A 24,172-nucleotide genomic window follows, 5' to 3' on the forward strand; every position below is an offset into this window, starting at 1 on the left:
CAAGCTTATTTCTTTTCCATTGTTGGCTCACTCAGAGCCTCTAATCCACAGTCCTTGGGCCCAGCTCTCACCACTTGAGCTCACCGTGGAGAGCAGAGACTAGCAAGTGACCCAGCTCCAAGTAGACCCATCTGTGCAACACTCTGCATGAGCTCTGTTCCCCCCACAACGGCAGGAGAACATCAGACATTTACTACCCATGTCATCAGTTATTTCTCAATACTTAAATTGTCCTTTAGCCAAAGCTCTTGACTTCCCTAAGCCCCAGTCCTTAGACCTGGTGGTGATTTGCATGACTGGGAATTTAGGGTATCTCCCTGTATACTGAGGGCTCCCCATGTTGCTCAGTAGTAAAGAATCCACCTGCTAATACAAGAGACGCAAGAGACGCAGTCCGATCCTTGGGTCAGGAAGATCCCTTGGAGAAGGGAATGGCAACTCACTCCAGTCAGGTCTTGCCTGGAGAATCCCATGGACAGAGGAGCCTGAGGGCTATAGTCCATGGGGTTGCCAAGAGTCAGACAGCTGAACACTTGTGTGCTGCAACGCCAAAAGGTTCTGCTCCGGGCACCTGAGGATGGGGCACCTACAACTGGGCTGTGTGTGCAAGCTCTTGGACCTCTTGGTCGAAGACAACTTGAAGGCTTTCTCCTCGCTCCAATTCCCAGCTCTCTGTGCTCAACTGGAGACCCCCTGGAGAAGGGACAGAGCTGCCCCTGTGGCCAACTATGGGCCCTTTATGGAAGCAACCAACAAGACTTGCCCTCCAGCAGGAGAGGAGCCTGGGCACAGTCCTTATGGCAGAAGCACAAGACGACCGTGCCAGCTGGCCACCAGCATGGCTTCCTCTGATGCAGCTCCTAAGTTAGCTTTATACTGGAAGATGCCACTTGAGTCCTACCTCCTTCTTCCCAAAGCATCCTTATTAACGTTCTTACCAATGGTTTACTACAAAACCACATACACTTCTACAGGAGATGAGGGGGTGAGGAGCCTGGTAACACATTTTGAAAGCATCTCAGTATGGGAAAGTGAAGTGCCTGCAAACCCAGGGTTGTTGTTTAGTCGCTAAGTCATGTCCAACTCTTTTGTGACCCCATGGACTGTAGCCTGTCAGGCTCCTCTGTCCATGGGATTCACCAGGCAAGAATACTGGAGTGGGTTGCCATTCCCTTCTCCAGGGGATCTTCCTGACCCAGGGATAGAACCTGAGTCTGCTGCATTGCAGGCAGATTCTTTACCACTGAGCCACCAGGGAAGTCCAGCATAGATACAACTGTAAACCAAAGCACAATCAGGAGTGAGTCGTGAGACCAACACACTAATATAGGCTATAAGGACATTACACACAGGAGATGGAGCCAGCCAGAAAAACCACTTGCACAAAATAATGCAGGGATGGTTAGACAAAGAGAAGCTCAAGGACAGATTACAAGGACATCAGGGGAGGTTGCCAAAATGCAGAATATATTTGACAAAGAGAAATTAGCGCTTCGGAAACCAGAGCCTAGGAGAAGATGAATAGTCACTAAAAGGAAGGAGACTCCTAGTGGGAGGCGGTGACATTAAAAATGCAGGTACTTTCTGCCAGGACTGGAGCTGGCCAGATTCTTGCGGTGGAAGAAGCCAGCATGTCACAAAGAGGAAAATCTCATCAGATGTTTATCATTCCCACGCTTTGAGGACCTGGGGACTGTCTTAACTAAGGAAACAGGAATCTCTACAAGTATATTTCACAGAGGAAATGTACAGGCGAGAATCGGTGACTCGGGTGATGGGAGGAGCAGAGTGCCTACACCGGTATAGTTAGATAATCCAGAGACTAGCTCAAAGCAGGAAGCTGCCGCCTCCCCTGGGCTGACAGGGGACAACAGACAAGAAGAGGAGGTAGGGCTGCAGGCGTCCAAGGTCACTTGTGAGCAGCTGGAACCACAGAAGTCCCGTCAGGCATGAGTGGTGCTACGGGGAGGGACTCCCACTGCCAGGGCTGCCCCAGGAAGCTGGAGGAAAGAAAAAATATACCCTCCCTGGCTGGGCCCTTCTCCCTGCTGCCTCCTACGTGCCTCCAGAGGGCTGAGGACAGCAAAAGCCAGAAGACCCAGAAACCTCAGAGAGCAGCCTGCAAGGGTGAGCCCCCAGGACCCGGAGGGGAGGGGGAGACCAGGAGCGCTAGGACGCTGGAGGGGCCGCGCGCTGTAGCAAACAAGCTTCCCTTCCAACAGGCGCACTTTTAAAAGAGTCCCTTACCGGGGCCTCCCTGGTGGCGCGGGGTAGAGAATCCGTCTGCCAGCGCAGGAGACACAGGTTCGGACTCTGCAACCACTGGAGACAGGGGTTCGAACTCTGCAACCACTGAAGCCAGTGCCCTAGAGCCCGTGGTCCGCAGCCAAAGGAGCCCCTGCAAGGAGGAGCCCAAGCACCGAAACGAGAGCAGGCCCCGCTCGCCGCGACTAGAGAAAGGCCGGCGCAGCGACAATGACCGAGCGCGAGCCAAACTGAGTAACAAGGGTTGGGGAATTTATTCTGTCCTTTATAGTTTATTCTATAATTTATATAATACCCTTTCTTCAGTTACAATTACTCCGGGACTAGTCTTAACAAGCGCATTTCCCCCCCAAAATCCTAGGGGGAAAAAAGGCTCTTTGAAAAAATATAGGTATCGAATAGGAGAAAATATACATGAGCAAGGCTGAGCGCACACCTCCAAATAAGTCCAAGTGAAACGGGAAATCTGAGGAAGACTGGCCTGCAGCCATCCAGGTTGGTCATGATGCCGTCCTACAGGTCTGAAAGATGTTACCAGGGGCAGGGGGTGGGGGTGGGGTGGGAAATGTTACCAGACACAGGCTCACGACTTCCCGGCAGTCTTTGGAAGTCTATTGGAAGGCCACACTTCCAATAGAGAGAGCTTGGGTTCGATCTCTGGTCGGGAACTAAGATCCTGGCATGCCACCCAGCCAAAAAAATTAAGTGTACAACTTGAAAAGTTTCAAACTGATTTACACATTAAAAAAAAAAAAAAAAGTACAGAGGTTCTGTGTTACTTCTTACAACTGCACAAGAATCTATAACCATCTCCAAATTAAAATTTTAATTAAAAAATATCATAAGTATGTGCATGCATGCTAATTCATTTCAGTCGTGTCTGACTTTTGAGATCCCATGGACTGTAGCCAGCCAGGCTCCTCTGTCCATGGAGTGTTCCAGGCAACAATACTGGAGTGGGTGCATTCCTTTCTCCAGGGGATCTTCCCCAACCCAGGGATTGAACCTCATCTGTCTCCTGCATTGGCAGGCAGGTACTTTACCACTAGCGCCACCTGGGAAGCTCAGACATACCTGCAGCTCTTCTCAATTATTAAGCCTTCTTCCTTTCCACCGTGTTTCCCCCGTAAGTGTCTCCAGTTTGTATACTCACAAGCACAGCATCTCTGCTCTCAGGACTCTGATCTGCCTGTGCAGCGAGGCTCAGGAAGGTCTGAGCTGGCCCCATCTGCAGCTCCTCCAAATTCTGTCTATTCTGTGTTATTGGCTCAGGGCTACTTTTGCAGAAATATGATGGTGTCGCTTACTCGTGTTTGATTCTTCAGCCTTGGCCTTTCTGACTGAAGACGGAAGCCAGGACATTAGTATTCATGCACAGGACAATTAGGAGGCTGCCTGATCTTAGTACAGATTAGCTAACAAGCCTTAACCTGCTCATTTCACAATGAAGTATTCATTTCAAAACTGCTCTCTTTCTGGAATGCATGCTTTCCTTCCCGCACCCTCTGGTCTCCTGTGAGAGCTGGCGGCCTAAGAACCAGTGGGAGAAGCTGCGTTGGGAGAGCCTGGCACTTTGACAGATCAAGAGGCAAGAGCCAGCCCACCCCAGCCACCACTCATCCACTTAGCTAAAATACAGGCTCCGGGAGAAGCAGGGAAAACAATAGACAGAAGTGCATGCTAGGTCTTCCGGAAACTGATGCTGGATGAAAATCCCTTCTTAGCCAAGAGTATGAGGGTGGGGGGAAAAAAATCACTATTCATCACAAAATGGACACACACCACGGACATCTCCCCAACTCTCCTTCTCTACCACTCCACAAATCCTGCCTGTGAAATATAACTTTCTTCCTTTAATGATCTGGTGGTGAATTATTTATATGCTTCAATTTATCTTTCTGTCTTCTTTTATTTATGCCCAGAATTGTACTACTTAACTCCAAGACAGCCTGACCAGGACTGCAAGCAAGGCAGAGGCAACCCAGCCCTTTAGGGGGTCACTGAGCCGGAGGGACAGAGCAGGCGGAGCTGTGGGGAGGGGACCAAGGTCTCGGTCTAGGGACGCGCTAAGTGAACCCGCGTCTCAGGCCTTTGCATCATGCTGACTTTTCCAGCCAGCTTTCCATCCAAATCCATCTTGTATCCCGTCCCTATCTCCAGCCCCCCAGCTACTATCTTCACTATTTGTCTGGGCAGCACCACCTCGGAGCTGGTCTCCATGCCCCCAATTCTATCAATCCCTCCCCCCCAACACCTGTTATCAAGAGTAACAATGCCATCATCACAATTCTTTAGCAGCTCTCTATCACCTGAAGCCAGAGCTCCCAAATCTCCCTCATTAGTGAAACCTGTGTGGTAGTGATTCAGTCACTAAATCATGTCCGACTCTTGCAACCCCATGGACTGTAGCCCGCCAGGCTCCTCTGTCCATGGGATTTCCCAGGCAAGAATACTAGAGTGGGTTGCCATTTCCTTCTTCAGGGGATCTTCCCTCCCAGATCAGGAATCACACTCAAGTCTCCTGCACTGCAGGCAGATTCTTTACTGCTGAGCCAGTGGGGGGCATTACTTTTAAAATAAATAAATCAAGCAGATTCTTCAGTGTCTTATGTTGGGTTTCTCTTGAAACAGACCTTGAGACAGAGGTCTCTTAAATGCAAGTTATTCAACTGAGAGAGGATCCTGGGCAGGACTAGTTCCTGGGGAGGAAGGAAGCCAAGTAAGCCCATATGCTGCAGGAGACGGCCACCACGGGCAGCACCGTCAGTCTCACTAGGGGATCCTAGGACATTGTGCAGGACACGGGTCAGTCTCTGCATGGGCTGGGTCAGGAGGCCAGGGCACTGCCTCCCTGCTCTCTTTGGTCATCAGCTGAGGTCCACTTCTGGGGTCACTTAGCTTCGCTGTCCCACGGCTGCCCCACAAGTCAGAGAGAAAGCCCTCAGGTGGAGAACAGTAGATGCTTGCAGAAGAATTCTGCAGAAGTGTACAAGAGCGTGAGTGTCTGGGTGTATGAATGCATCTACCTGACCTGGCCATGTCCCTGAAGATTCTGATTCGGGAGGCTGGGGGGTGGGACCCAGGAATCAGCGCTGTGGCAAGCACTGCTGCTGCTGCTGCTGCTAAGTCGCTTCAGTCGTGTCCGACTCTGTGCAACCCCATGATGGCAGCCCACCAGGCTCCGCCATCCCTGGGATTCTCCAGGCAAGAATACTGGAGTGGGTTGCCATTTCCTTCTCCAATGCATGAAAGTGAAAAGTGAAAGGGAAGTCGCTCAGTCGTGTCCGACTCTTAGTGACCCCATGGCACTGAGTGGGACTCTTTTGCACAGGCAGATTGTGAAACACTGACCCATATCATGAAGTGCAAAACCTTCAGTAGCAGCTCCCAGCAGTCACCTGTAAACCACACAGAACTTGTGCCCTTTCCACAAGTCTTCCTTTAGGCGGCATACTCTTCTACAAGCAGGAAATGTGCTGTAAGAATGTCTGTGATCCCCAGAGCCAAATACCAGTCATACAGTAAATGCTCAATAAATGTGTATTGATGAAACCACCCTGAAAAGAAACAGTATGGTACTAGGTACCTCGGCTCCCTGGACAAAACTATCTTCCAAATCTCTCAAAATAGTAGTAAAATGAAAAAAATACTATCGAGCACCTAATCTATGCAAGACACTCAGGAGTTCCTCCTGAGATGCTCCATAACTGCTGATCCGTGTGCATCTTAACAGAGACTTGCTGCTATAACACAACACGGTGAATTAATCCCTACAAGGCAGACAAAAGACTGAGGTCATGGTAGGAAGGTGAGGGATGCTTTCCAAGGAACTGGAAGCCTTTGGGCTTGACCCTACCTGGTCATTCTGCGGGGGTTGTCCCCAGAAACACGGTCGCCCTCCTCCTACTTCACAGAGATGGAGCGGGATGAAGAGGAAAGTCGTATTTCAGCAGCAGGCGCTGATGTCTCAGGATGAAGGCTTCTTCCGAAGACCAGAAATTTGGTACCTGGGGCCTCGATAGGAACTCTGGGCTCCACCCTCAGAGGCACAACAGTTTCTGCGATTTTCAAGGACCTCTCTCGCAAACGAGACCAAAGCAGAGGCCTGGGCACTCGGAGTCACTACAGACCTCATCGGTGGCTTTTCTCCCCAGTCTGGGATGTTAAACCACAGCGCGGTGGCCACGCTCCAGTCTGGATAAGCAGGCTGGGGCTAGCAGACTTCCCCCTCCCGCTGCAGCTAAATGAAGTATTCCTTCAGACCAGCTGCCCTAACCTTTGTTAAGCTGCTGTGGGCTATTAAAGAGTTCTTCTGTACTTACGATGGCTGTGTGTGTGAAAAATCAACACCCCTGGTATAACTTTCTACACCGACAAGAAGTACGTTCCAAAACATCACTGGCTACATTAGTGCTTTTGATATGCTTTTATACAGGGCTGGAAACAATTCGAAAAGTATTTCTTCTCCATTTGCCAGGCTTTTGCTGTTCATGAAGATACAGACCAAAATATGTGCAACATCACAAAAAGGAGGTGGCAGGTGCATACTTCACAAAACACAGTCTGCTGCAAGCCAAGCGCTGCTGCAGGTACCGGGTGCTGACGGAGGGGCCACAGGTTATGCGGTCAGCACAAACGTGACATTTTTCCAAGGGGAATAATTCAATTTAATTCTTCCTCTTCTGCTGCATTTCTGAAAATCTGAATCCATCGACTTCGCTTAAAATCTATCAAACACAGGTAGCCCCATTCAATACTACTTCTGTCCACCCTTAAAATTAGAACCACCTAAAGAAGAATACGTAAGACCTTAAACTCAGTATGTGGGTGTGTGTGGAAGTGTATATGTGTCAAAGAATGAGAAAATATGCTTTCTTGGCCAGCCTGTAGGGCAGCAAATGGGATGCTGTTTAGATAAATATTTATTTGTTTGCTTGTTTTTAGCAATCATCCTATTTGTGTGGGTGAGAGTTTACAGCTTATAATAGCAGAAGCTGACATAAGGAAGTAGAAAACATAAATATCTCTTGCTTAAAGATTCTCTTTACTGTATGAAAAAAAAAATACAAATCAGGCCCTTTGGCATTCTATTGTTAGGACAAAAACAACAAAAAGGAAAAAAAAATGCCAACACATATGTATGCATACACACACATTATCTTGAACATGAAGATAGAAGAAGGAGGTTAATTAAATTTCAAGATTCCAGTGGACTAAATTAAATGTATGAACTACAGAATATTTAACACCATGCCACAAAAAGACAGTTCTGATTTTTTTAAATAATAATAACTTTAAATTTTAGATTACTCCTAGAAGACCCAGAGCAAGTGCTTGTCCTGAACTACAGACTATGAAAAATAACTCTAAAAATCAGCCAAGTTCACTTGAAATCTGCCAAATTATTCTGCTTGGAAATCCTTCTAGCTAGAACAAGTTAACACCAGGCTTCTAACACTAGGTGAAACTCGCTGTAAATCAATTTATTCCCCCCGACCAATCTGCTAAAGTGCATGCTTTTCTGGTGAAAATGATTCTTCAATGATACTTAATACTGTCACTATGTTGTTTCTCCAACCAGTCCGATCCAAGTTCTTCTTCCAGTTAAGGTGTATTAAAGTTAAATGCCTACCTTTGTCATAAATAAGAAACGACAGAACACAGATCTTCAAAGTATTTATGGCAGAAGGAAACTCAAAATGTATCGCCCATGCAATACATTTCTAAGCTTAAAAAGAAGGCTTAATAAAGCACATATGATTCACGTTCCCATCCAATACTCCATTCATTAGCATCTCAGGGTTCAGAAACAATCTATGCCATTGTCATCTCTCACAGATAGATGACTATCCTCCACAAGCAGGCTTCAGGTGACACCTTTGGCAAAACAGTTTTGAAAAGGACCAAAAGTAGGGTTATGCAGCAACATAGTCTGTCCTGGGTACTTTATTTAAAAAAATTGTTTTTATTCTATACTGGAGCACAGCTGATTAACAACGTTGTATTAGAGTCAGGTGTACAGCAAAGTGACTCAGTTATACATACACGTGCGTCTATTCTTTTTCAAGTCATTTTCCCATCTAGCTTATTACAGAATATCGAGCAGCATTCCCTGTGCTACACAGTAGGTCCTTGTTGGCTAACTGTTTTAAATATAGCATGTGTACATGTCAATCCCAATCCCCAATCTTGCCTCTCACCAACTCATCCCCCGGGTAACCATAAATTCAGTTCTCTAAGTCTGTGAGTCTGTGTCTGTTTTCTAAATAAGTTTTTTTTTTTTTTTTGAAGCCCTGATCATTAGACCAACAATATGTCTATCCCTTGCAGACAGAAGACCACGAGTGATTAATTAGCTGTAATGGTTAAACTCTTACAGGTATACCCGCTGACCAACACAATCCTCAATCTGATCCCCATTTTAAATTCATATAGAGAAAAGGAGAACATTAAAAACTCTCCAAAGATGTAAACAATTAACAAAGCAAGCGAAAGGGCATCCCCAGTTTGAGGAAAGAGGTGGGAGTCCCAGGACTTTCTGAGACTGAAGGCTGTACACAAGGTATCTAAAACCAAACAGAGACTGGGGTCAACACTGAATTTTGACTCCCAAATACTACTGTGTTCTTCTAATGATCTTTATCAGGGTAAAAATCCTGATTATAAATTATGTGTAAATAAAGAACAAAGAAAGAATGATTTGGGGGAGGAAACGGGGTTGGGGGGTGGATTTTCAAGTGTGACCCAAGGCAAGACCTCCTGGAGAGGGCTCAGTCACCAGGTCTGAGTCACAACATTTCCCTGGGCCTCAGTGTCCCTTAAAACTAAAGGCTTAGGCCACAGCATCCATCTCTAACTCCCTCCTGGCAGTAAAACCCAGTCACCTATTTAGATATCAGAGAGAACTCAAGTGTTTGTAAAATCCTAAGAGCATCTGAGAGCGGCAGAAAATGTGCTTATGGTGTTTACAAAGGGGAGAATGAGGAGGGTCTAAACAATCCTCCCAGCCTTGCATTTTTCAGTTTCTACAGGGCTTAAGAGGGCAATTGAAATTAGATGCTTCATTTCATCCCACAATAACAATGTAATTCTGATTGTAACAAAATGTTGAAATGTTCTTTTTAAAAACATCCCCCTCCAAAGGAAACAGCTTCACCTTCCTCAAATGCAACTTGGTAGAGCTGTCTCCTCCAGATGGCTACACACTGTAGCTTGGGCTGCAATGCCCAAGCTACAGTGTGGTGTCAGGATGTGGAAGCAGCTGTCACCGCTTTGTTTTTCATTCACAGTAGGTGGTTGCCAAGCAACAAAATACTATTGTCTGTTTCCATGATCTATTGGCCAATTCTACCGGTGATAATGCTTTCCACAGTTTAAAATAGGGCCACCTTTTAGACAAGAAGAAAGGCGAAAAAATTCTAAGAACAATAAACATATATATAAGCAAACACAATGAAGGTATCCCTAAATTATGTTTATAAACATACAGCTGTGTGCGGATATGCATACATACGTTTTGCATGTGTATGTATGTGTGTGTGTGACTATTTATTATACATTCTCCTCCTACCTACCTCCAAACTCATCTAAATTGAATAGGCCAAAAACTAGATCTAAATCCCAGAGGGCAAATTAAAGCATGACCTGGAGAGACGAAAACACAGTCAGAATTATTTTCTCAACAATAGCAATAACTTCCAACTTGCCAGATGTATCAAATTCTGTCTCTTGAATACAAAGTTCTCCAGTCAGGAAAGCAATTCTACTGATATAAAAATAATAAATGGAATGCCTTTACTATCTACTTTGGAATCACTGATCATTTGTTGTTTTACTTCATGTCATCATCTGCTACCCCTGTGTACAAAGATAATAATTCAAATGCGAAAATTCTGTTTTTCTTTACACCCAAGAATATTAACATATATTCACTTTTAAAATAATTGAATTGTTCTCTCTGGAATAGCCTCATGTGATTCCCCACTTTGTTCTGATATTAGTCCCTCAGGAATAGCAGTCATGCTATGTTACTCTTGCATATTTCACTAGCTTACAAATAAAATAACGCAGTGTACTCAATATAAAGCTGTCAACATTCGCTTGCATCAGTTGCTGTTTGTTTTCCATTGACAAGGCTTCTAAAGATAAGAATTACAATATTCTTAGATGTACAGACACAACATCAAAACAGCCTGAAGGAATTAAAGCTGGAAACTGCTAGAGGCAATCATGCTTTGAAATGAAGAGAAATCAGTATCACTTATGCACACGCATATATTTCTGCAAAGACCCTAAATAATGCCAGAACAGTCTTTGCATTTTATGCAACGCTCATCCATCTTCCTTCACAATATTTCCAAACCACTTTAACTATTTAGTTCAATTCTCTAAACAAGCCTTTGAAATTCACCTTTTGAAATTCACCACAACTTGTAAATCTACACGTTGTAAGAAACTGGTAATAAGCAAAACTCATTACGTGGGTTGACGTTATTACTCTAAAATCTGCTATCAAAAGGGCAACTTTAGCAAAACAGAAACAGAGTGTGTTAAATAATTAACTGAATACTAGTCAAATGATCACTTTTCCGGACAGAACCATCCTCAGCAGACCGCTCCTGGGAGGGAGCGCCCAATCCAGGTTTCTCCTTCAGGTCTCACCCCACACATGACCCACTTCCTTCTCCCGCAGCTTCTCAAGCTTGTTCACCTGTATCCCGACCTCACTAAGAAATATGCTCTCCCCACTTTCTCCACCTTTTCCGTATTCCTTAGACACTCATTACTTTCTGCAAACCACCGGACTCAAACCTGCAGTTTGCCACGAACCTCCCCATAAACACTTGTCTTCCCGATTCTTCTAGATCTGCTTTAAAAATCTCCGCCACCGAACAAATACAATATTAATAAAAGAAAGGCTACAAGCCAGTTGATTTTTTAATGTCATAGGAGCAAAATGTTGGGGGGAAAAAAGACAGAAAGGAGACATGCAGGCGTGTACTTGGAGGAAAGCGGGTGGGAGTGTAGCTCTGCACAGTGGGTCGCGGGGACTCAAGGGGCCTCGCTTCCCCTACCTGTCGACCCCACTTCCCCCATGTGCGCACCGCCGCTGACAACCACAACACTCCCGGACCACCCCCTCCGGAAAGGGGGCGGGGTTACGCCTTCGGCCAATCAGAACCCGCAAGCCCCGGGTGTCCAACCTATGGGGTGGCCCTGGCCATGCAGGGGGAGGACGCAGGGTGGTCGGGGAGGGGCCGCGTCCGTGGGAGGCGCGCACGTGTCCGGTCCGGGGAGGCGGGGAGGCTGCGAGGCGGCGGGCGTCCGGGTCCCGAGGCGTGGGCTCTGCACCCCGGCATCCCCCGAGTCCCGCTGCCCAGTTCCTCTTTTGCCTTGGCCCGTTCGGGCGGGACATGCTCCCGCCGAAAAAAAAAGAAGACCAGTCCACAACGTCGGACTTCCCCCCCACCCCGCCCCCGAGTAAGGGGACAGTCACAGATAACAGTAGTACCCGGCTCAGACAAGACCGGGAGGAAAGTTTCAGGCCCGCACCCGACGAAGTCCTCCAGGGCTGGGAGGAGGACGGAGGCTGGGCGGGAGGGTGACGACCTGGAAAGCAGAGGGCAGCGGGAGGGCTGCGCGAGCCGGGCGCGGACCGGGGCGCGGTGCTTGGGGGACGCTAGCGGCGGGGTGCGCTGTCCAAGGTGTACGGGAGGTGGTGGGCGCGCGGCGGGCGCGGATCCCGGAGCCAACACTGGCTGGCGGCGGCGGGGGAGAGAGCTCGGAACGGCTGTCCGGGGGCGCCAGGCACCACCCACCCCCCCCCCCCACCCCGCCACCCAGGCTTGTAAAAGTGAGCCTAGTGGAGCTGAGACAGGAAAGGGAAGGGCGCGGGCGGCTGCGCCGAAGCCCCTCACGCTCCCCTGCACCCCTCCCTCCCGGCCGCACCTCGAGCTCCTTTCCTTTCTCCCCTTCCCCCGCCCCGAGCCCACTCCTCTCCGTGCCTCGATCCCGGTACCGCGGCGGGGGCGGGACCGCGAAACCCCGGCTCTAAGCCCGGACGCCCCAGGGATGCTGCGGGCCCCCCGGAGCTGCTTACCTGGGGCCGCGGCACCAGGAGCGGGCGCGGCGCGGCTCCTCCTCGCCTCCGCGCCCTCCTTCTCCGCTTCTCCCCGGACTCTGTCCTGGGCGCCGAGCTCTGAGACCGGGCCGGGCTGCAGCCGCCTTCCCCGCCGTCGCCTCGGCCGCCGCTGCTGCAGACAGAGGACGCCCAGTGGCGGCTGGAAGCCCGTGTGAGTAGCGGCGCCGGAGATTCCGCGGCTCCGGGCGCGCGGCCGTGCGCACGCGCGCCGGCGAGTGTGAGTGTGTGTGTGAGAGTGCGCGCGCGCGCCCACGGGGAGGCGGTGGGGGAAGAGGCCGAGAGATGCTCGTAGGGACCGAGGCAAAATTCTCCTGCCTCGGGAATCCGTAAACCGGGGAAGGAGGCTCGAACGCGCGTCTCGCCGCGGGGAGGAGCTGCCCGCCGGGCGACGCCGAGGAGGAGGGGGCGGCCGCGCCGGACGCGCAGGTTCCGGATCCGAGCGGGGCTGAACCGAGCGGGACGCGCAGCCACGGACGCAGCGGAGGCGGCGCCCGCAGCCCACGGTCGCGCTGCCCGCTCTGGGGAGGGGCCGGGCCGCTCGTTCCCGCCGCCGCCGTCCGCACTTCTTGGCTGGGCGCGGAGGCCAGGGATCGAGACCCCCACCGCTGCCACCTCGACCGTGGAAGCGCCCCGGGCCGAGCCGGGGAACCCGCGCGCACGTGGCCGATTACCGGCTGCAGCCGGCGTGCGCAAGGGCTCCAGGCGTGCGGTGGGCGGTGGACCCCGGGCGGCGCGGCCCGCCGCCTCCGCTGGGTGGAGGAAGCCGGGCGGGGGAGCGGGGGTGAGGTCGGTCCAGGGTGCGGTCGGCAGGCAGAGTCGAGGGTTGTGGGGGGCTTCCGCTCCGGGCGGAACGTTGCCTGTTTTCCCCTTCGGGGGGCACTTTTCCTCAAAGTTATCCACTGCCCAGGTAAAAGTGCTGGGTTCCTCTTTGTTCGGAGCCAGCTTACTGTGTAAGGCATCTGAACACTGTGCTGCTTTGAAGTCCGGCTTCTCCAAGAACCAGCCAGCCTGGCGCCTCTTAAACCTTTTAAACCGCTACTCTCTCACTCATCCAGGCTACACTTTATATCACAGAAATAAAATGTCCCAGTACATTTACATGCCTTTTCTCCTAAAAGATTTGTCGTCCTAGCGGTATTCTTTTCCCTGCTTATTTTAAATTCGGAGTGCACTGTTATTCACTCAAGAATTTCTTAAAAGGTCATAAGGTCTGTTTGATACTTGAAATAACCCGTCTGAGTCCGCCGGCAGGGGTTGTGTTCCGCGTACTTTTGCATGTCCTCCAGTACTGAGCCCAGCACCGAGCACTCTGTGTGTTCTCTATAAACATTAAATGAATGACATTGTTTTCTAGCTTCACATGTCCTGAAGGCAAAGGCTTGGATGCTGGGAAAGTCATTACCACCCCACCAGGCTTGCTTGATTTTCACTTAGGCCTTTACCCTGTGTGTGTGTGACTATTTCCCCTCTGGCGGCCTGAGCCCCAATGCAAAGAAAGATAGCAGAGAATACTGACCCTTAGTGCTGTCTCGCCAAGGTGCAGGTAGAGTGCACTCTGCAGGGAACCCCAGAGGACACCCCGGGTGAGAAGGCTAAAGAGTGCTTCATTTCAGTCCTGGGGGAATCCGGTCTCTCAATCGGAAAGTCACATTTCATTAGCAGTTTATAATGTCTTTTTTTTCGTGCAGGACAGGAAGAGAATTTTAAGAGAAATGCACGCTTCTAATAGCTTGTCAGGTACAAGCTTTTTCTTGTAAAAAGCATTACTTCATGGCTACTTGCCAATCTATGCAGGGTCATCTCAGATTTCTAATTCTGCTGTAGCACCGAGCCCACACAGTTCCACGCTGGTATTTCCACAATTATCCTCTGAGAAGCAGAAGTCCTCGATTTTACATTGCATACTAAATTTCAGTGCGTTTGAACTCGGGCTGTTCTATGAGCTGCTTCTCTCTCCACTCATGATATCACAGCTTTGAAGCAGAACGGAAATAAAGTGAAAATTAAAATGGATTTATTTGGGTGCTGCCTTGTGTTCTCTAGTGGGAGTCCCTTTAAATGACTTGTCTTCTGTCACTCAATTTACAATCATTTTGGAAGCCATTTGTTGTGCTATGGAATTCATGTGCTTTTTTGTTAAGTTAAAAGCGTGGATATTTAAATTTTTTACTTGAAAGGAAGCTCTAGAACTTGCAGGAGCAGAAAATCTCTGACACTCCAAATGGACTCTTGACAGCCAACCTTTAAAATGGGTATGAGTCAAAGTCTTCCAGTGTAATTGTAAAGCTTTATTTTGCTTACAAAGATGCCTTAAGGGTTTCATTCAACAGCTTCCCAAGAGCTTGCTCATTTGGTAGGATGGAAGAATGGAACAAAGCCATAACTTCTCTGATGAGCACCAAAGGGAACAGACTTGGCCTTGTAAAAACAAAAACATTTACAAGAAGCCAAAATTTAAAAACAAGAATGTAGGCTTGCAGCAGTCCTAATAAATGTTAATTTAAAAGATAAACAATAGAAAACAATCACAACATAAGAGTTAAAAGTGCTTCTGACCCACTTAACGTTTGGAGGAGGAGCTAGGATTAAAATGCTATAAACCATGGCTCTTCATGCTAGCTAAACACTAAATAATAATAAAATGTTCTACTGAAAGATCCATTTTCATATGTTATTATCAGTTAAACTGAGAATTAATAGCATAATTATAAAGGTTTGATTTTTCTTCCTTAAAAGGGAATGCTCCTTAACATAACTGCCTTTTTAAAAAATTCGCAGCAGTGCAATAAACCGAGTTAAACGTTAACTTAGAAATACAGGACTGGAAAAGGGTAGAGTGTGTAGAGAAACACTTTAAACTGATTTGACCACAACTAACTAACCTATTCTGTCCATCTACAGAAACAACAAAAGCTTTCTAACTCTGAAGACTGGTAAATTTAGGCTGTGAGATGTACCATGAATTCGAAAATCAACTCCTCATGCTGGGAGCCGATTGCCCCAAATTCTTTCAAGTGAGAAGACAGGGACCGTTAGCTGAAATGCCGCTGTTGAGTTTAGTGGTGTGAGCGTGCATAAGGATACAGGTAATTTCCCCCATAATTAGGTCGCAGATCACTTCGTGCATTAGAGTTTTAAATAATAAAAAATACCTTGACTTGCACATGGACCCAAATGCCAGCTCAGTAAAGAGTGCAGCCTGGGAACAAGAAGAAGTTTCAATTACCCTGTCTTCATGCTTTATACACTGGTTTATTCCAGATATTATTAAATGCTTAGGGCAACTTAATTCTAACTGGAGATCAGGCATGTTTAGGAAAGTAAAAGATCAGAAAAAAAGGTTATAGTGTATTCCAAGCAAGTGTAGATGAGCCTCCAGAGTTATCAGTGCTGATATTCGAGATGCAGGAGAAAATATTAAATACCACTTGTTCTTAATAGTTTATGGAATGATGGATTTCCTGGGAGTGAAGAACATTCTAGATCCTCTCCCCAGCTAAGTGAACATATGAACACAAAAAAAAAACTGAATAAAATTTCAGAGAGTTAAGGGAACACCCTCTGAAGCTCAGGGTAAGAACCCCCATATAACATAGATCCTTTACACATTGATATTTATGGCTAAAGGGAACTGAATTGGTAGATACACTACTATCCTTACATCTGTTTTTAATCTAATAAGTTATTTAACTGCCAAAGCCAAGAAGGTGCAGAAGAAAATCAGTAAACCCCACAAGTCACTATTGAGTACCTACTTCATCAGTTCAGTTCAGTTCTGTCGCTCAGCCGAGTCCGACTCTTGGCGACCCCATGGATGGCAGCACGCCAGGCTTCCCTGTCCATCACCAACTCCCGGAACTTGCCCAAACTCAGGCCTATCAAGTCAGTGATGCCATCCAACCATCTCATCCTCTGTTGTCCTCTTCTCCTTGTCTTCAGTCTTTCCCAGCATCAGGGTCTTAACCTACTTCATAATCAGTACTACTCCTCACGCCATGATTGTTACCAATAAAGTATAAAATGCAATCTATCACTGCCTCTAAGGAGCCTACAATCCAGCTATCATTATTCTTGGAAACAAAAAAGTAAACATAAGCATACTTTATCACTTGACAACAAACTTAAACTTGAATCACCAATGTGACTTAGTGAGCCACTGGTTTCAGTAAACCAACTGAAAACTGATTAGTGGCCAAGGTATATATACATATTTCATATTCATATTTCCTAGTAGTGATCACTTAGATTATCACATGATGTATAAGGTGAAAAGCTCATCTGATGCTGAATTCTGAATTTTAAATTGGGGACAAGAAGAAAATTAAGGACAAGAAAAAATCAACCATATTGGCAACGGCAGCTGTGAATTGCCTATCATTGGGGATCCTTGGGCAGAATTGAATTGATTAGAATATGCTAATCAATTTTATAGACTTTATATTTCAACTGATTCATAAGTTAGTAGGGCTACCCATGTATTTTGAAGTTTCCATATCTACAAAGACCCTTTAGTCTATTCTTGGATAATGTTATTATAATACTTTATTATCACTCTCCTTAAAATTTCTTAGTTTTGCCCTATGTTCTTTTCACTTATTAACATGATTTTTAAAAATTTATTTAATTTTAATTGGAGGATAACTGCTTTACAATGTTGTGTTGGTTTCTGCCACACATCAACATGAATCAGTCATAAGTATACCTAGGTCCCCTCCAACACGACTTAGTTTTGGCTAATAGAGCTTTTGAAACTACAACTCTTCACTCAATTCATGAAAAACTTATAAATAGGAAAAGCAATAATCCAAGGAAACAAGAAGCTTTCAGGTGAAGGCAGTGTTAAGGGGAAGTCCCCTGCCACTTACAGGGTGGCACAAACATAAAATCAGACATGTGATTCAGTTCAGTTCACTCGCTCAGTCATGTCCACCTCTTTGCAACCCCATGGACTGCAGCATGCCAGGCTTCCCTGTCCATCACCAACTCCCGGAGCTTCCTCAAACTCATGTCCATTGAGTCGGTGATGCCATCCAACCATCTCATCCTCTGTCGTCCCCTTCTCTTCCTGCCTTCAATCTTTCCCAGCATCAGGGTCTTTTCCAAGGAGTCAGTTCTTTGCATCAGGTGGCCAAAGTATTGGACAGCTTCAGCATAAGTCCTTCCAATGACTATTCAGGACTGATTTCCTTTCGGATGGACTGGTTGGATCTCCTTGCAGTCCAAGGAACTCTCAAGAGTCTTCTCCAACACCAGAGTTCAAAATGTGATTAGAGCTGTGGAAAGCTCACCCATCCATGTATTGACCATTTAGATAACCTGCCTCACCAAGTACCAGGACTACCAGTCACATCTTTTTACTTTTCCAGCGGTAGTCTTGATGTCATATAAAAATGGCACTGAGCACCAAGTGTATGATCCAAGGTCAATCCCAGCCTAGTTTTAACCTTTTTAAAGGTGCCGGGAGACCTTGGCAACTCACTTTCTAAGCTTCAGTTGACCTTGCTGTGTAATCCGGACAATAATAACTACCTCATTGGTTAAGAACATTACAACGTGAGAAAGGGTTTCTCATGTAGGAGCTTAGTAACTCTTGCACAGTCTTGGATCTAAATCAAGTGTGTGGCAGAAAATTGGAACATGTACATGAATGGGCAGCTCCCATAGAAATGCTGGAGCCTTTGTAAGACTATAACTTAGAGAACGTTGAACTGATTTGATGATTTCTTGGAGTCCCTTCCAAGGATATTTTAAGAAAACCACAGACAACCAGAAGTTGGCAGAAACAGACACATTGCAGGAAATTGTGGGCTCCATAATTCTAGAGGTGCTGTAATTCTATAAATTCTGCTGCTGTTGCAAAACCCAAGCTTTTGTGTTCATTTGTTTTTAATTAGTCTCTGTTTTTCCTGCCACATAGATCCTGCTTCTCCAGTGGTGCTCTGAGTAGCTAACTTAGCTATAGGAACGTTTATTTTACAGATTAAGGCCAACCATAAAATTTCTTTTGTTTTTAAACAAAAATAATTCACTGTTTATCCCTCCTTAATTGTGAAAGCAGTGTGTGTGCTCACTGGGGGAAAAAGGGCAATACAGAAATGTATAAAGAAGAAAACAATTGTTGTTTAACATGCCTTCTCAGGGAACAACCAACATTCCTACTTTGGTGTGGATCCTTCCAGACATTTTCTTTGCATCATTTTATTCTTTTAAAATGTCATTCAAGTCAACATATCAGCCACTTAAATATATGCCACCAGCATTTTAGCAAAAATAATTAGACTCTTTCACAAAAAGGTTCAAAAGTGTTTTCATATTTTTTTCTTCCTTTCATACCCTTTCTTATCAGGATGGTTTCTTTGCTCAGCAAGTCCTTTAAATGGGATTTTACCAAGTCATCCTTGAAAACCTTTCCTTTGTACTTCCCCACTTTGAACACATCTAACAATGAGCACTTTTTAGTGACCCTTTAAAAACTTCATCTCACCTTGAGCTGACGTATTCTGGAGTCACAAGCCCTGCTCCTTGGCCTCTAGCCATTCTGTGGATGCTTTGCATTACTTAACCCCCAACCCCCAAGATGTGGTCCAGCACTGACCTTGGATCTGGTACTGAATTCCCTGATGGAACAGGAAAGATTCTTGATTTCAATAAGTAACCAAAATGTTCACTGGAGTGACCATCTACTGGTTATACAGAAGGTTGACCAGGAGGTAAATTATTTGAGTTCATGTTTTGCGTCAACTGCTGCAGGCAAAATTTGGGAAGTATATTTTGTTTTCAGGGTCCATAAACAGTCCTTCAAGACACAAATGCTGACTGTAATTCCAAAAGAATCTCCTGCTTTTGCAACTGAGCATACTCATTATTTTACCTAGGAAGCTATCATTGTTAATGAAACATGTAACAATGCTTATAATTTTGCTGATTTGTTAATTGTACAGAGCACAAGTTCCCAAAGTAAAACAACTCCCCACTCTGCCTATCCCACTCTGCCAATCCAAGAGACCAGGACATCTGGCATCACTCTTGAAATCTAAAGAACTGACAAGAAGAAGGAAGGAAAGAAAACAAGGTGAGATTAATTATCTATAGGAGCTTTCTAAGGAATATACACTCTATACTGTGAATTATGAAAGTTTTAAGTAAGTTACCACCCTCTATGTGCAACTCATATAAGAAAATAATGAGATAATAAAATGCAACATATGAGATAAGCTAAAATCTTAGAAATTGCATACATGGCATAGCAGTATGCATTAAAAAGTTTTAGAGAATTGATAACATGTCTCTGGCATTCATCAGAGCCACCATGTTTGGAAAATCAGAGAATTTCAGCAACTGGAAAGGTATACTTGAGTTGTGCAGGATCATTTATCCTGCTTCTTTCCTGTCCTAGATGCTGCAAGTTTATGTCTATAGATCCACCTTGGACTGAGAAGGTGTCTTAGGCAGGAAAAGGTACCATGTGTACAGCACTGACTCTGAAAGGTGAGGTGAGAGAAGAAACAGCAAGTCCGAAACCTGGAGACAGGACACGGCTGCTGCTCTGGAACCAAGTCCATGAGAACTGGGTAGCCATGGGATGCGTCTCGTGTGTGGGACTTGGCTTGGTTAAAGCGCGAAGGGGTCAATGTGCTCCACTTTGATTTCTTTTGACCCCAATTCTCAGAAGTCAGCCTTTATTTCAACTAATATAACAAGGCCATATTTGACCAGAATAATTAAGAAAAGTTAAGTACCAAAATATTTTTTAATTTAATTAGTAAATACTTTATAGAATTATGCTAAAATATACTATATTGTATATCCTTTAATCTTCACAAATTAAAATCAGTGGTATAAATATAATATTTAATAGTAAGATAAAGAGCATAGAACAGTAAAAATATTATAGGATTTAAGATCAGATTGAGCTAAATTTAAATCATACTTCTGTCACTCTCTGAGTGAATATGGGTGAGTTTTTCAGGTTTTTTTTTTTTTTCAAGATCAGTAAAATGAACTTTTTAAAAAATTGGAATATAATCAACTGATTTAAAATGTATGAGTTGAGTTCGCGGGGAAACTGTCATGGCCGCGCCTGTCTACAATCACAGGCTTCTACTCTAAGGAAAATGACGGCGGACATGAGTTTTTTAAAAAAAATAAATAAATAAAATAAAATAAAATGTATGAGTTTCAAGTGTACAGCAAAGTGATTCAGATATATATACACACACACATATATACCTACATATGCATATGTGTGTGTATATATGTATGTATGTATATGTGTGTGTGTGTGTGTATATATATATACATATATATATTCAGTCCTGGGGTCACGAAGATCTCCTGGAGGAGGATGGCAACCCACTCCAGCATTTTGCCTGGAGATCCACATGGACAGAGGAACCTGGCGGGCTACAGTCCATGGAGTTGAAAAGAGTGGGACACGACTGAGCAACTGATCTGATCTGATCTGATCTGATCAGCTAGCATGAATCATTTGCTCAGGGCCAGACCACTCCTCAATTTATTGAAACTGTAAAACTGTGGACCGAGGCCCAGACCATGAAAATTTCATTAAGAGTCACAACATGTGTGACCCAGCCTGAAACATTCAGTGATTTTCATATCATAAAAATCACAAGTTTTTGGAAGTAAATTAACTTAAGTTCTTTTCTATATTTAAGATAGTCCAAGAGTCAAATTTTCAAATGCAAATATTCAGTCTCTATATTTCTTAATCTGTGGTAAGGGATTAAATCAGTATAAAGAAGAGTTTTGAGACAAAGAAAGTGATTGCATTGTAATTCAGTTAAGAAAGATGATGGGATTGTCCTCTCTGAAACTCTTAAAGTCAAAGTGAAGTTGCTCAGTCATGTCCGACTCTTTGCGACCCCATGGACTGTTTGCCTACCAGGCTCCTTTGTCCATGGGATTTTCCAGGCAGTAGTACTGGAGTTTTGCCATTTCCTTCTCCAGGGGATCTTCCCGACCCAGGGATCGAACCTGGGTCTCCTGCATTGTAGACAGATGCTTTACCATCTAAATAGGTCTAAATGAAAGTATTTATACACAGTACTTCCTAAAGGCAGACACTGATAATCAACCAAGTACTCTTCTAGTCATATGATTCTCTGATACTATAGAACAGAAAATTCAGAGTAGGATGATATGTTTCGATAGTTTTATTACATGACAATTATAGAAGGAAAAATTAAAAGAAAGGGAAATTGGCCTTCAGCATGTGTTTTAGTAAGACAATTTTTATTTCAGATTTCTGAAATGGAGACGACAGTCTGGGAGAGAAGAAACAAGATTTTTTTATTGTGATAAAAGATCTTTAGTTAAAGATTTTGTTTTTATTGTATGTGTGTTTGTGGGAGAGAGACCTAAGCTACCTGCTATGGACTGAATGTTTGCGTCCCCCCAAAAATTCATATGTGGAAGACTAATCCCCAAATTGATAGTATTGGTATTAGGAGATGGGGCCTTTGGGAGGTAATTAGGTCATGAGGATGGAGCCCTCATGAATGGGATTAGTGCCCTTACAAGAAGAGACAAGAGAACTTGTTCTTTGCCATGTGAGACTAAGACAAGAAGATAGCCATCTGCAAGCCATGAAGGGAGTCTTCACAAGACCCTGGATCTACCAACACCTTGATCGTGGACCTCCCAGCCTTCGTAACTGTGCAAATAAATGTTTTTGTTTAAGTCACCAAGTCTGTGGTATTCTGTTATATGAGCCTTAACTATAGCACTACCTCAGGAGTTACTGTAGTGGTGGTTGTCTTTTACCCCAACTTTGGCAAAGGGGCCATGCTGTAATCTGTTCTTGTACTAGAAGACTATTAGGATTTCCAGGAAATCATTAAAGTTTTGCTACAACCATGCATAATTATGTGATTGTGTATGTGTTTTACTTATACAGTCTTCTCATTAATTAGACATTTAACTAGAATCTTATTTCATTCTTTAGAAAAGAGATGTCAATTATGACTTTATATTTGGGTTATGTTTCTCTAAAGCTATTTTCACTCTCTTTTTAGATTTCATGTTACACAGACTACCTGTAACTAATGAAAATAAACTAAAGGCTTTATGCTTTAAACTTTTTTGGTGAATCTCACATCAGGGCTCTTTTGCTTTTTTTGGAGAATTCTAACCATGTTATAAAGGAAAATGTCATAAAACTATGCAGAACCACAATCCACAATTAAATCTTCACAGTGGCATTCCTTAAGGCAGAGTTTGCCCCAAACAACCATTTCATGAAATTCTACTAATAACTTCATTACTCTAGAAACCAATGGAATGGACTTGTAAATCCTACAGATGGAATAAGATGAGTGTAAAAGGTACAAGGCTTCCAAGTTCAAGCCATGCTTTAAGTTGCCTTTTAAATTTATTTACCAGGTTTTTCTTTTTCCAGCACATTTTAACAGCAACTTATTTTAGAATGTTGACTTATTTTTATGTGACATGAAGATGGAAAACACATCTAAGAGTCAGAAAATCTGGGTTCAAGCCACGAGTCTCTCTCTTACTGTCTTACTTCCAGTAAATTATTTTAACAACTCCTGCCCAGCTTTTTCATCTGTAAATTAGAGATAATGGTGATGCCCATCTCATGAAGTTATTATGAAGATTAAATTTAATTGTTCATGTAAAATATTTGTAAAACCTAAGGCATCATATAGATACTAAAATACCTGGGGGAGTAGTATTAAAATTGTTACTACTTAAAAATACTAATATTTTCAAAGCTAACTGTAGGATCACAGTCAACTGTGAGTTTAACTACTCAGTATAGTTTCTAGAGCAAAATAAAGAATCTCCTTGATGTTCATTGCATACCAACATCGATGTTTCCCCCATTGAGGGCTCAAAGTAGTATAAAGCATAGAGCATCTTGTTGGATTCAACTGCCCCATGTTATTTATTCCTTTCTGTTTTTTTTAATCGACATATAATCTTTTTTTTAATTGACATATAGTTGATTTACAAAATTTCAAGTGTACAGCAAGGTGATGCAGTTGTATATGAATATGTGTATCTTTTTCACATTCTTTTCCATTTTAAGTCATTACAAGATACTGAAAATAGTTCCTTGTGCTGTACAGTAGGTCCTCATTGTTTATCTATTTTATATATAGTAGTATGTATCTGTTAATCCCAAGTTCCTCATTTATCCCTCCTCCTACTTAACTCTTTCCACTTTGGTAACTAAGTTTTTTTTTTGTTTTTTTTTTTTAATCTCTATGAGTCTATTTTTGTTCTGTAAATAAGTTCATTTGTTTCATAGTTTTAGACTCCACATATATGTGGTATCATATGATGTTTGTCTTTGTCTGACTTATTCCCTACTTTTTACTCAATTTCTTTTCAGTCCTCCTATAGCTTTCTATTTATTTTATTCACAGGAAACAAATATCCTAAGGGCTATGCAAAAATGCCATTAACCCTTGCCATCTAAGAAATTCACAGGCCTTTTATAAACATGTTAATGATCATCACACAATACTGTCTACCTTGAATGTTTTCTCATCGTTCTGTCACGCATGTCTGCCTAGTTTAAAATCACAGGGCAGGAACTCTAATTCTGTCTGTAAACCAGGGAGCGAGCATTGTTGTTCGATAAATGCCACAAAGCAACAGCATGCATGTGAGGTGAATAGGTGGAAATTATTATTTCTGTCTATTGCACGGTGAAAATGGGCACTTTACAATTTTCAAAGCATTCTCCTATCGATTGCCTGGTTTGTCCATCATACCGACACT

At 44.4% G+C, this 24,172-nt stretch overlaps 3 protein-coding genes across 14 annotated transcripts in view; 1 reads left to right on the forward strand and 2 right to left on the reverse strand.

The window, feature by feature from the left end:
- Positions 1–12,453, reverse strand: part of ENOX1 (ecto-NOX disulfide-thiol exchanger 1) — a 680,015-nt gene extending 667,562 nt beyond the window's left edge. For 6 of the 11 annotated variants that reach the window (XM_059892207.1, XM_059892198.1, XM_059892204.1 and 3 more), the window contains exon 1: positions 12,365–12,453. The gene's annotated coding sequence lies outside the window, so the exon portion shown is untranslated. The remainder of the gene's footprint in view (positions 1–12,364) is intronic. The other 5 variants (XM_025000028.2, XM_059892205.1, XM_059892208.1 and 2 more) reach the window with 1 other exon arrangement.
- LOC107132987 (serine/arginine repetitive matrix protein 1-like) lies at positions 11,250–22,286 on the forward strand. 2 transcript variants are annotated; one of them, XR_009496660.1, is made up of 4 exons: positions 11,250–12,557; positions 15,308–15,492; positions 19,348–19,478; positions 21,668–22,286. XR_009496660.1 is itself a non-coding variant. In XM_059892211.1 (3 exons), the coding sequence occupies exons 1-3, from the start codon at positions 11,488–11,490 to the stop codon at positions 21,673–21,675; spliced, it is 1,209 nt and encodes a 402-aa protein (XP_059748194.1). In that variant the 5' UTR covers positions 11,250–11,487; the 3' UTR covers positions 21,676–22,286. The 2 variants fall into 2 exon arrangements, 1 of the variants encoding a protein (XP_059748194.1); XM_059892211.1 differs by lacking the exon at positions 15,308–15,492.
- Positions 19,359–24,172, reverse strand: part of CCDC122 (coiled-coil domain containing 122) — a 65,343-nt gene continuing 60,529 nt past the window's right edge. The window contains exon 6 of the transcript XR_009496604.1: positions 19,359–19,447. The gene's annotated coding sequence lies outside the window, so the exon portion shown is untranslated. The remainder of the gene's footprint in view (positions 19,448–24,172) is intronic.

The sequence above is a fragment of the Bos taurus genome, chromosome 12 (genome assembly GCF_002263795.3).
Source record: "Bos taurus isolate L1 Dominette 01449 registration number 42190680 breed Hereford chromosome 12, ARS-UCD2.0, whole genome shotgun sequence".
Lineage (NCBI taxonomy): Eukaryota > Metazoa > Chordata > Mammalia > Artiodactyla > Bovidae > Bos > Bos taurus.

Coding starts and splice junctions, on each gene's coding strand:
- LOC107132987 (XM_059892211.1), top strand. CDS start 11,488: ATGCAGGGGGAGGACGCAGGGTGGTCGGGGAGGGGCCGCGTCCGTGGG. Junction 12,558..19,347: donor AGTGGCGGCTGGAAGCCCGT/GTGAGTAGCGGC, acceptor TTAATTGTACAG/AGCACAAGTTCCCAAAGTAA.